At 53.1% G+C, this 12,657-nt stretch overlaps 1 protein-coding gene across 1 annotated transcript in view; it reads right to left on the bottom strand.

The window, feature by feature from the left end:
- Positions 1-11,481, bottom strand: part of ELN (elastin) — a 43,911-nt gene extending 32,430 nt beyond the window's left edge. The window contains exons 1-9 of the mRNA XM_053556628.1: positions 11,302-11,481; positions 11,166-11,197; positions 10,865-10,955; positions 9,194-9,204; positions 2,887-3,034; positions 1,799-1,942; positions 1,411-1,515; positions 968-1,255; positions 665-818 (exon numbers count right to left, since the gene is read on the bottom strand). Of these exons, the coding sequence (XP_053412603.1) occupies positions 665-818; positions 968-1,255; positions 1,411-1,515; positions 1,799-1,942; positions 2,887-3,034; positions 9,194-9,204; positions 10,865-10,955; positions 11,166-11,197; positions 11,302-11,481 (1,153 nt within the window). The remainder of the gene's footprint in view (positions 1-664; positions 819-967; positions 1,256-1,410; positions 1,516-1,798; positions 1,943-2,886; positions 3,035-9,193; positions 9,205-10,864; positions 10,956-11,165; positions 11,198-11,301) is intronic.
- Between the last annotated feature and the right edge of the window lie 1,176 nt (positions 11,482-12,657).

Raw genomic sequence — 12,657 nt, 5'->3', positions numbered from 1 at the left:
TGCATACACATACTCCTGTCTACGGATGAACCGGTGGGCAGACATTCATACCCCCATAGACACCCCGCCCTCATCCAGTGACACAGCTGGGCATATGCACATATATGCACTTGTGCAAGAGCACAGGGCACACTTGTTCTTGCAGACACATACACATGTGTGCACATGCAGGAATCTCAGCCTCTTCACAGGGACAGACCATGGCAGCATCTTTTCAACCTGCAATCCCATAATCAGTGTGACCCTGACCTGACATCCTAGGAACCAAGGAACCTGCTGAGGTCACACAGCTCACTGTGGCTGAGTTGCTCTCAAACCGGGGTCCCCTGTCCCCAGGGCTGGCACGCACACCCCTCTGGACCCACAGGTGTGCAAGCCGCCAGTGCTCATAGGCTAACGGGGTTGCCGTTGGCAGGAAGGGCATCCAGGTAGAGCAAGGGTCCCTGGTAGCAAAGCCAGGACCCTGGGTGGGGACTGTCTTGAGTCAGGGGTGACTATTTGACAGGTTCTTCCTCAGCAGGGGGCTGGCTCCTGGGGGGACAGTTCTAAGGACCCTGTGGCCAAAAGGGGTCCTGCCTGGAACCCCTGAAGCAGCTGGGTGAGGGCTCCCTCTGGTGAGTCCAACGGCTGCAGCACAGGACGGGTCGGGGTGAGGGGCCCTTACCTCCAGGCCGAGAGGGGTGGAGGATGGACAGCAGGAGCAGCAGGACTCCAGGCCGCAGGGCTGCCGCTGTCAGACCCGCCATCTCGGGGAGAAATGCCCCAGCCCGCTCTCCGCACCTCGTTTTATCCCCAAAGCGTAATTGCTGCCTGGTCGGCTGGAGGGAAGGAGGGAGGGAGGGAGGGCGGTGAGGGCGGGCGGAGGGGGGGTGCGGGAGGGGCAGTTACGAAAGGCCGCAGCCTGCCCGTGGGTCCCACGGGTTGTGGGCTCTTTCCTGCACACACGCGCACACACGCACACACTCACTCTTCCCGACTCTTTCCCGCTTTCCTTCTGTGGCTGTTCTCTCTCACTGCTGGCCCTGTTCCCGCCAGAAAGTGTGAGGGGGGCCTCTGCCAGGACAGCCCTCGGGAGAGGAAGCAGGAGGGAGGGCCCGGCGGCCCGGCCAAAAATCCTGGCCCCAGCCAAGGTCTGAGCGGCCAGGCCCCCGCCCCTCCGGCTGGGCCCCAGGCCCAGTGTGGGGACACAGGCCAGCTGTCCCGCGCCTCGGCCCCCACCCCGGTCCTCCAGACTCTCCAACACCCCCAGGTCTGGCTAGAGACAGGTTCTGCCCAAAACTGGGGAGGGGAGGTATCGGCTGGGCTGGGGGTTCCAATGTCTGTAGGGGCTGCAGGCAGAGTGGCCTGGAAGTTAAGATCAGCTTGGTGTTGCTCTGTGGGCTATCCAGGGGATGCAAGGGGGACACTGACATACAGCAGGTCTCCATCCTGCAGGGGCCAAGGTCTCAGTCTCCGCCTGAAGCTGGGGAGGGGTGTTGGGCAGGTCTGGGGTCCATGCGTATAGAAGCCAGGAGGCTGCAGGCAAGGGATGGCCTGGAAGTTAAGGCCATGCTAGTGTTGTCCCCTGAGTATCTGGAGCACACGGAGGACCCTGATACACAGACTTCATGCTGCATGGGCCAAGGTCCCAGCCCCATCCCCAGATCTGTGTCTGGCAAAGGTCAATGGACCCCTGGGGTCCCCAAGGGGGAACAAGGGGACGGGAGCCTCATGCAGACTGAGAAGCAGCCTGGCCTCTTCGTTCTCACTGTGCTACCGCCCATCCCAATGCTGAGCACCCCTAGTGCCCTGACCAGACCTGGGAGCCCCTAGACTGCAGGTTCTCTCTGGCCCTCTGGGAAGGGCCGACATTCCTCTGGTGGCCAGGAGGGGGCGGCCTGCTCTGAAAGAGCTGGGACAGCACCGCAGGGGAACTCAGACCATTCTCATCTGCTGGCCTGAGCTGGATGGGGGATGGGAACCGTGGGGGTTTGGGAGGAGGATGTGGGCTGAAACAAGGTGGATCATGCCTCCCAGCCCTCGCTTGTGGGGAAGAAGTGTAGGAGCCAGAAGACAGACGAGGGTAACTAGTTGCTTACTCTAGGTGACAGCCAGATGGGGACAAATAGAGGCCACATGTCCTGTGGGCTTCTCCCTGCACCAGCATAGGTTTGAAGGACACATTGGTTATCCAGCCAGGAGCATGGCGTTAGTTTGGCATTGAACTTCAGTAGACCTAGAACTAATTCTGGCTCTAATACTTTCTTGAGGGGAGGGACGAGTATCCTCTCCATAAAGCTTCATTTTCTTCATCTGTCAAAGGGTGATAAACATCCCTAGCTCGGAGGGTTTTTGTAAAGACAAATGAAATATGGTCTTTGCACCATGCCTGCTGGATCAATAATGCATTGTACTCATCTAGAACTAGTGCCATTATTAATACTATCATTGCAGCCACTGGGTCTGCAAGTGCCACTCCTGTTTTTATTTTTATTTTTTTGCAGTTTTGGCTGGGGCTGGGTTTGAACCCACCACTCCTGGTATATAGGGCTGGCTCCCTACTCCTTGAGCCACACGTGTCGCCCTACCACTCTTGTTTTTAGTGTGGCTATCAAGTGTAGCTCTACATTGGGCCACCCTGGGACCCTGGATAATCCCTCCTTTTTCCTGGGTCTCTGGCATTGGCAGCTCCAGAATTTTGGCAGGGGGGATGTGCTAGGGAAATTGAGGCTGTGCTTGCAAGCACACAGCTCTTTCTAACAGTGTGTGTTTATTTGGGGGTAGCTGATGGAGATTTTGTGGGGCCATTGTTCGTGGGTGTAGGGCACTCAGGCAGGGTCTCAGGCTGGATGCCTGGGATGTGCCTGTGGCAGGGAGGGGAGGTCACGGGTGAACTTATGTGCCTACCCCCTCCCAGGAAGGGGGAAGGAAGGGGGTGCTGGGGGGAGCTGGGCCCCACTCCTCTCGGGGCAGTGACGTGGGCAGGAACCAGCTTTCAGACTTGCAAACCGCAGTCTGTTCGGAGTCTTTATTAATTCCAGGATGGGGAGAGAGTCTGGAGCCAGCGGGAGGGAGCTCACAGTAGGGGACCCATGAGCAGTGTGGAGGGGCACTTGCAGGGGTGGGCTTGAGAATGTCCCACTGACCTCTCTCCCCAGGGCCAGGCCCCTGTGTCCTGTCTCCAATCTGTGTCCCCCTTCTCCTTTAGCAGCCTCTGTGAATTGCAGGGACCCTGCTTATACATATTCCACAAGGCATCTGTATGCCTCAAAAGGGGGTCTCGATTCAGAATCAAATCCACTGCCCTGATCATACTGTGCAATTTAGCTGAACGCAGGCAACTCATCATGCAAGGACTGGGGATTGTAGTCCTCGGCCACCATTTATTTATTCATTCATTTCCTTGTGCATTCAAGAAGCCCATCAGTCCTCCACTGCATGGTGCCACCTCCCTGCCTAGCTGTAGAGATGAAATAAGGTCACACATGCAGAACCACCCACAGAGGACTGTCTGGTGCGCCTGGCTGCTTGGCGAGCATTGGCTTCACCGATACTGTTGACAAGCCTCACTCTCCCACTTGCTGCATGGCTTGGTGCCGCTGAAGGACACCCAGGTGAGTCACTCACAGGCCATTTCTGTCCTCCAGGGCCTCCAGGTGCACCTATTTAGGAAAGACAGAATTTCCAGCCTCCGCATCGCTCTGAGAATGGCATTGCTTTGCTCAGAAACTTACAGTTGCCATTAAGATAAAGTCCAGACTTCTGAGTTTGGCTTTCAGAGCCCTGCACCACCCAGCTTGACCTGCTATCCTGGGTGGAATTTGCTACCCAAAGGTTCAAGGTAGGATGGGGCCATCCTGCCTCCTGACTGGCCTCTTCTGTCTGGTGGAGCTGTTTCCCAGACCCCAGAGTTGCCTTGAAGGTCTGAGTCCTGGACTTTTGGTGATGAAGCACTCCGATCTCAGCATGTCCTGGCTTCCATCACTCTGGGTCTGACCCCCCATCGTTCAGCCCCCAGCATCCCTGTTTCCCGGGCCCCTCTGAGGATCCTTAGTGTGTGGGTTCTTCTGGGCTGAGCTTGGGTGCTTCTTATGCCCCACTGGCCTGGGCATCACAAAAAGTGGTTTTAAGGGGAGCCCATTTCTGTCTCCCTTGTAATCCACTAGTGTTGGATAATAAACATAGATGTGCTTTCCAGCAGACAGAGACAAAGGCTGCTGGTGTGGACAGCGCCCCCCCCCAGACCCCCCCGAATCTGTAGGGTATGGCTTCTGTTTTCTTTCTTGGCTAGGCATGGTCCTGTCATCTGTTGAGTGTAGGACCCACTGCTGCCTGGGAGCCTGGGCCAGTAAGAGAGAGAGATGTGCTGCTGGACTAGCCTGGGAGAACTTGGGATCAGCCAGCTGTGGACTATCAGTCATTCATACCCGCATATGAGTGAGGGTCCCTCCAGCCAGCCCCAAGGGAAATAGGGCCAACATTACACTAACAGGGTAGTGTGCACTTCTCATATGGACCAAACTGAGGTTGGGGAAGGAAATGAATGCTGGTTAGGTAGTTACTGAGGTGGAAAATTAGCAGCAAAGAAGAGCCAGCTCCCCCCACCCCCGCATACTCACAGCTCCTCTTCCCCATCCCTGAGAACCAGCTGCAGACATTGAGGCCCAAACCTTTCCCTCTTCTGACTTCAAGCTTTCAACTAGCCATATAAAATAAGACATAAGTATAATCACTTTTAATAATATTTAACTCAATATGTCAAAAAATATCATCCCTTCAACATGTAATCAATATAAAAGTGATTAATGAAATATTTTGCATTCTTTCTCCTAAGTCTTAAAACTAGTGTATATTTACATTGACAGTGTGCCTTGATTTGGGTAGTTACATTTCAAGTGCTCAGTAGCCACATGTGGCCAGCAGCCAGGACAGTGCAGTTCTGAACTATGAGAGGACAAATGAGGATGAGTCCAGTTTAGCTATGATGGGTGAGGAGGGAATCTAAAAACACCCAAGGATGGATGCTTTTCCCAAAGTTTCAAGGTAGGATGGGGCTTGAGGACAGGGATAGACCCATGACAGGCAACCCCACGGGAGAGGTCCTGCCCTCTTGGTGCTGGTGACTGAGCCAGAGTGGGCAGCCACCTACGGTGGGGTATCTGGCAGCACTGGCCCACAGCCAGCACTTCGGCTGGAAAATGAGGAGAGGCTTCTGCAGCTCCTCCATCCCCAGAGGCAGCTAGGGACCCCTCTGATGGCAGAAAAGGCCAGGAAAGGAAGGAGTCTGGTGCGAGTGAAGGTGTCAGACTTTGCAAGCAGTAAAGGGTCTGTAACAAATAGATTGGATGAAGTGTGTCTGGGCCATTTGCTGGGTGTCACTTTATCACATGGGTTGGCCCAAGGGAAGAACTGGCTGTGTTCTGAAGGGGTTCTGGGAGTTGTAGAAGGGAAGTCGGAATCCAGCACAGGGTGCTTCTGTAACTTCCAGGCGGGGGTGGGGTCAGCGGTCATCACTGTGGTTGTGATAGAGACTAATACTGAATAGTTTGTGACCTTGGGTGGATTACCTAATAATACCTAATAATGGTGAAATCAATAATAATTAACCCCAGAAGCCCCAATTTCCTCCCATGGAGACGAGGGTCTTCATAAACATTTCAGATGGAAAACTCCTACTAGTGCTCCAGTCGCACAATCGGTTAGCGCATGGTACTAATGAGAAAACTCCTACCTGTGAGAATCTAGTATACAGGAAGTGTTCAAACATGGGGTGGGAGCCAGGACACCACTTCAGGGAACTGGAACAGATGATTGAGGCTGGGTGGAGGGGGACTGGCTGCCCTGTCTCTGATCCAGTACCCCCAGGCAGTGCTGAGCTTCCTCCAGTCCCGGGTGTTTGTGTGTCTGAGTCATTTGTCAGTCTGGGTCCTTGGCTGCGTGTGCAAGGGCAGGGAGTGGGGTATGCAGATGGGTGTCCTGGATGGGCTGCTCTGCCCTGTGCTGTTCCCACATTGCCTCATGGCTGTCTGGGGAGGGGAGCATTGACCGGGAGGGAACATTGACAGCTGGGTTGCTCTACACACCCCCCTCCCCACGGGAGCCCAGACGGAGGAGTCCAGAATGTGCCTCTCATTCGCTTGACACTTGACAATTTACAAAGCACATCTCCATTTCCAACTGAGGATATTATTATCTCAGTTTATAAACATGTCCACAGACGTGGGCCTGCTAGGAAGAGCACTTTCAGTAGCTCCTTCAGATCAGTTACTGGGTCTCTCCCCCAACCTGCACCCCAACCCATGCATCTCCTGTAGGAAGCAGTAGGGGCCCGCCTCCCTGACTGCCTCACATGAGCCTGTGGGCTCCTGTGCACCCCATGGCTGGAGTCTTGCTGAGGGGGAAAGCCCAGGGCTAGGCTGCCTCTGGAAATGCTTCTAGAATGTGCCCTCATTTTCAGGCTGGTGGGAAGTGTCTTCCCCTTCTTCACTCTGAACTCAAAGAGGAGACACCAGCCTGCTTTTGGCTTGGGCCCCTGGGGAGCTGCTTGGAAAGGCGGGGATACAGGGTGGACAAGCATAGGTATTCATGACTTAGTCAACTGTCATGTGCACAGGGGAGGAAACTGAGTCTCAAGGAAGCACACGACTAGTCCGAGGTCACCCAAAGGCATTGTGGCCTAGAGTCGAGGTCTCTGGAGTGTTTCACCCACTAGCCACACTGCTCTGGGATGAAGCAATGGCCCTAGCTAAGCTGCACATCTGCTCAGCACCTGGTCAGCCTCCTTTTCCTGGGGCAGGCTGCATAGTGGGACCTATGGCTGAGCTGCCTGCCACTGGGGGTCCCTGAGCTGGTTTTAGGAGCTGGTGGGCAGAGCTGCTGAGGCTCTCACTCCACCCCTGCATCCTCCCTCACACTCTTATCTTCTGGCCTCCCCCAGCCCGCCGTGCCCAGGAGTCTTTCCAAGAGCCTGAGCCGGGAACACTGCCGGGTGGAGAACACTTTTCCTCCAGAGTTTTGCTCGTCTCCATCTCCACACCACGTTTGGCTGCTCCCCGCCCTGGGCAGTGCCCTCCACCCATGCCCGGAACCCTCAGTTGGCCTGATCCCTGTGGCGCCAGGCGGGTCCTACAGGCTGGGCCGGGCAGCTGCCAGAATGCAGGGTGGGAGGCTGGTGAGGCTGGGCCAGGGGCTCCCTCATTTGTTCTGTTCTCCACATTCCTGAGCAACCTGCTCTGGTGGACATTAGGCCTTGGGAGGGGAGACAGACAGAGAGGACACCAGCATCTGCAGTCCTGGGACTGAAGGGTCAGATTCTCCTGGGTGAGGGGAGGCAATCAGGAAGACTTCCCGGAGCTGAATTCCCTTCTCCCACATGATTCCTGGGAGGTGTGTGCAAAAGCAGGAAGGCTGAAGGCAGCACTGACCGAGGCACCTTGGCCTTTGTCCTTTCAGCCCACCCACATGGCCGGCTGCAGGAGCTTCTGAGAGCAAAGATCTTAGCTGTCCCCGCCCTGCTTAAATCCCGCCAGTAACAGATTGTCAGAGGATGCTGGCCCTTCCTGCTCAGCCCAGACCATGTTCCAGGCTCCCATAAAGAGCCTTTCGCTCTATCCGCACTTTTCAAATCTTAGATTGTGACTCCTTGGTGGGATGTGAAATCAATTTAGTGGGTGAGGAACAACATTTTAAGATGGGATGGGATGAGATGGGACAGAATAGATGAGTAAGATGGGATGGATGGGATGGGATGGGATAGGATAGGATAGAAGTGATCAGATTCAGCACTATTCTTGCACCTTTTGTTGGAATTCATACACATGTGTACTGGATTGCAATGAATTGTTTTCTTGCTCAGCACCCTCAAAAAATCTGAAGGACACAGTTGCAAGGGCTGTTTACAAATTATTCTCTCCCTTTACACCAGGGATTGTTGTCTTTCATATAGTAGCATTTGCAGTGCAGCTGAGTGAACAAATAAGTGTAAGTCAGGGGAAGACCTCAGGGCTATATACCTTCCTGACCCTCTTGGTGGCCACAGGTCAGACTCCTGCCAAGCTAAGAGCCAAGTGCTGGGTCATCATTGTTCTCAGGTGGCTGTGCCCACCCAAAGCCCTCTGGACCCACTGGAGGTCCACAAAGAGGACATTTTGGGAGAGATCAGAGGTTTCAGGGGGTGTTTCTTGGAGCCCTGAGGACAGGAACAGGTGCTATGGGTAGGACTGCAGGTGCAACCCAGCCAGTACCCAGGCAGACCTGTTTTGGTTTGTTCTGAGTAACATTTAATTTGAAGAGTCTTCTGGCTTTAAAAAATTTATCAGCTTTTGCTAGGATGGTAGTGAGTAAAAAACAAAACAAAACAAACAAAAAAACCCACACAGCTTTAGCAACATAGTAAGACCCTATTTTCTCTATCCCCAAAATAAAAAATAGAAAAATTAGCCCGGAATGGTGGTTCACACCTGTAGTCCCAGCTACTCAGGAGGCGATGCAGGAGGATTGCTTGGGGTCAGTTCAAGACTAGCCTGAGCAAGAGTGAATGCTCCCCTCCCTGACCAGGAGCCCCCTCTGAACCATGGGGGTGTGGCTTGCAGCAGTGGTTCTCAGTATTGGCTGTACATTAAGGCCTGGGGGAGTTTTTGAATCCTACCCCACTCCTAGTTGTGCCCCAGAGGGCCCAGAAATTGGTATTTTCAAAGCTTCCCTGGAGCTCCAGGGAAGTTTGAGAAGTGCTGGGTAGATGACCTGTCTCTGTGAGTGATCCTATGCAGGTGACTCTGGCTCTCAGGCCAGTGATTCTTGGGGCTTGACAATCATCATAATAAACAAACAAAAAATAGGCGTCATAACCACTGGCTCTCACAGTGTGGCCCCCAGACAAGCAGTCCCACTGGAGAATGACCACTGGAGAATGACCTTGTTAGAAATACAGATTCCTAGGCCACAGCTTCTGAATCAGGGGTTCTGGGGGTGGGACTGATGATTCGTGCTTTAACTAGCATGCCAGGGGATGCTGATATGTGTTCAAACATGAGGACCACTGGCCTAGACTGTTGCCTTCAGACCCCTGTGGTGCAGGTCACTTGTGTCTCCCAAACACGGCTTTGGACTGAAGAAAAAAGGCAAGCTACCAGAGGTTTCCAGGTGATGTATTAGTTAGCCAGGATGGCCACAACAGAGTACCACAGACTGGGAGTCCTAAACAATAGAAACTCACCGTATCATGGTCTGCAGGCAGGAAGTCCAAGATCAAGGTGTCAGCAGGGCTGGTTCCCCATGAGGCCCTCTCTCTGGCTTATGGATGGCCATTTTCTCCCCGTGTCCTTATGTGATCTTCCTCTGTTGTGTATCTGAGTCTTAGTTTCTTTTTCTTTTTTTTTTTGCAGTTTTTGGTTGGGGCTGTGTTTGAACCCACCACCTCTGGCATGTGAGGCCGGCGCCCTACTCCATTGAGCCACAGGCGCCGCCCCCGTGAGTGTTGGTTTCTTATAAGGACACCAGTTGTATTGGATTAGGGCACACCCTCATGACCTCATGTCAATTTAATCACCTCTTTAAAGAACTTGTCTCCAGATACAGTAGTAATATTCTGAGGTGCTGGGGGTTAGGGCTTCAAAGATGTGAATTTTGGGGAGACACAACTCAGCTTCCTCCTTCCTCCCAGCCTCAAGGGAACATTCTGGATCTCAGCCCTCCAGACACTCAAATTCTTTTCTCAACCACCAATATGCTATTTGCAGACCTTCCCTGACCCACACCTAAAAGCAAGCTCTCTGATTAAGGTTTGTGCCTAGGCTGGAGGGGCGGGTTTTTGGAGGTGTGGGCACCTCCTGAAATGACATTCAGAATGTCCTGTGTGGAAGTGAAGACGCTTCCACCTGCACTGACTTCTCCTAGGACTCTTCTGCTGTCACACTGTGTTGCTGGATGGTCTGAGTCTTCAGGTGGGTGCATAATCATTCCTGCCTCTTTCTTTGGCTCTTGCTGGGCTGCACACTCTCCCTCCATCAGCCCAGATTGGCAAGATCCCTGCCCTCCCCTCTCCGCCACGTGTGTGGGAATTCATTCCCTGTCATAGAAAAATCCCACCTGACAATGCTAATGCAGGGTATCCAGCAGAAGCAGTGCCAGATGGGCTCAGTCCAGAGAGGCTTCCCAGAGGTGGTGAGATGTGGCTTCAGATTCCAGCCAGTACTATGCACCTGGCACCTGGCAGGCACCAGTGTTGGGACTCTACATGACAATAACTGGTTTGATCTTCAAACAAATGCTGAGGTGCTGTTATTCCTCTCTGTTAATCACAGCTTTTTATGCTGTATTTTTGATGCTTTGATCTCCCCTGGCCTTGTGACATGGGCCCTCCCAGGCTAGCAACAACTTGCCTTTCACGTGCAAACCGGCCAATCCAGAGTCCCCACACCACCCCTTTCTAGAGGTTTATTTTATTTTATTTTATTTTATTGAGACTAGAGTACTTGTGGCATCAGCCTAGCTCACAGCAATCTCAAACTCCTGAGTTCAAGTCATCCTTCTACTTTACCCTCCCAAGTAGCCTGGACTACAGGTGCTGCCACAATGCTTGGCTAATTTTTGTTTTTGTAGAGAAGCGTCTCCCGCTTGCTCAGGGTGGTCTTGAAATCCTGAGCTCAAGGGATCCTCCCACTTTGGCCTCCGGGAGTGCTAGGATTACAGGAGTGAGCCACCCCATCATCCCTTTTGGAGGTAGTTATACCCTGGACCATGAATCTCTCTGTTATGATCAGCCCAGGGCCAGGCTCTAGGCAGTTAGGAACAGGAACTAAGGAGCCCCTTGAAGTTATTCAAACTAGCCAATCCTGAGTTTATTAGCTCTACCTCACCAGTTCCTTCCCGCACTAAAGGCCCTTACCAGGGCTTCCTCCTCTCCCTCTGCCTCTTCACCAGCCCTGTGCTTCCCTGTGTGGTCCCCAAGCGGTGTGACGTGCCCCTCCTCCTGGGATCTGTGAGTATAACAAATGGTCTTGTCAGTCATCTGGTCTGTTGGCCTCATCATACCTGAATCATCATCATCATCATCATCAAAGCTATATTTTAAAACATTCCCCCTCCCGTTTTTCAAATGAGTACATGAAATCCAGAGAGGTTTAATGACTTGACCAAATTCCCACAGCCAGGAAATGGCAGAGTTGGAATTTGAAGCTGGATTTTACTCCAAGTCCAGCATGTTTTCCACAGTTCCCATCTGTAGGTGAGCAGGGTCCGGGGGGTCAGGGTGTAAGGAGGGAGATGAAATGGGAGACCTAGGGTGGAGGCAGCCGTTTGGGCTCTGAGCTGTGGGCGCCTTACCTGCAGGGTCTGTGGGCCCATCACATCCCCTGTGGCCTGAGCTTCATGCTCACAGTGGGAGGGGATGAGACACAGACTCCAGAGGGGGAGGCAGACCTGCCCCAGAGCCTGGCCTTCCTCCTCTGGATTTCTGGAGTCTCTGTTTGCCTGCCAGGAGCTTCTTGGGGACTGGGGCCCCATCATCCGTTGTAGCCTAAATCAGGACATGTATCTTGGTGGGTGGGATAAAAGTACAAGGATGGATGAATGCATGTCTCCTAATCTCTGTCCCCATCTCTCTCTTTCTGCTTCTCTCTTTCTGTCACTATCTATCTCTTTCTCTGCCCATTTCTATGTGCTGTCCCTCTCTCTCTCACACACACACACACACACAAGGCCCAAGGCTCCTAATCCCAGGCCTGCATTAAGTTGTTCTCTGAAGCAGACCCAGCTGCCTGGACTCTCCTTTTAGGCCCCAGGGGAGGAATTACCCAACAGGGTGGTCACCATGGCCTCCAGCAGGTTTCGGCTTTCAGTTTTGGGCAGACACAGCCTCTCTCTGCCTTGTGCTCCACAATCCAAAGCACCAGGGCAGCCTGAATGGCGTTCCTGCTGCCCCGGCCCCTCACAGAGGAGGACCCAGAGGTCTGCTGGGGAGGCGGTAGTGAGGGAGTGTGTATTGTTTCTGTTGTCAGTATACCTGTGGGTGTGTGGCACTGTGGGTGCAAGTGACATCTGCTTACCCAACTGCTAACTCAACTCCACAAGAGCGTTTCAAAGAGAGAATAATACACGCACAGTCAAGGGCACAAAGCTCAGATGTGTACAGCCCACAAATTTTTACATGTCTGCGTACCCATGTAACCACAAATCACATCGACAGAAAGAACACATCCAGCCTAGCAGGCTTTTTTGCAGCCCTTCTGGGTCAGTACCTGTTAGAGGTAACCACTCATATGACATTTTCCGCCATGGATCAGTTTTATCTGTTCTTGAACTTTGTAGTGCGTTGAACTGTGTCCCTCCAAAAGATATGTTCATGCCCTAATCCCCGGTACCTGTGAATGTGACCTTATTTGGAAATAGGGCCTTTGCATACAAACTCAAGTTAAGATGAGGTCACACTAGATTAGGGTGGGTCCTAAATCTTATTAAGAGAAAGGAGATGGAGGTTTGGACACAGACACCAAGGAGACACACAGGAGAAGTTCTCTGTGCAGGCAGAGGTTGGAGTGATCTGGAACCAGCCAAGGGAAGCCATGGACATCTGGCAAACACCAGAACCTAGGGAGGATTCTTCCCTGGAGTCTTCAGAGGGAGCACATCCCTGCTGACACCTTGATTTTGACGTCTGTCCCCCAGAACTGTGAGAGAATA

The sequence above is a fragment of the Nycticebus coucang genome, chromosome 12 (genome assembly GCF_027406575.1).
Source record: "Nycticebus coucang isolate mNycCou1 chromosome 12, mNycCou1.pri, whole genome shotgun sequence".
Taxonomy (NCBI): Eukaryota; Metazoa; Chordata; class Mammalia; order Primates; family Lorisidae; genus Nycticebus; species Nycticebus coucang.
This window is presented reverse-complemented; position numbering and strand designations above follow the sequence as displayed.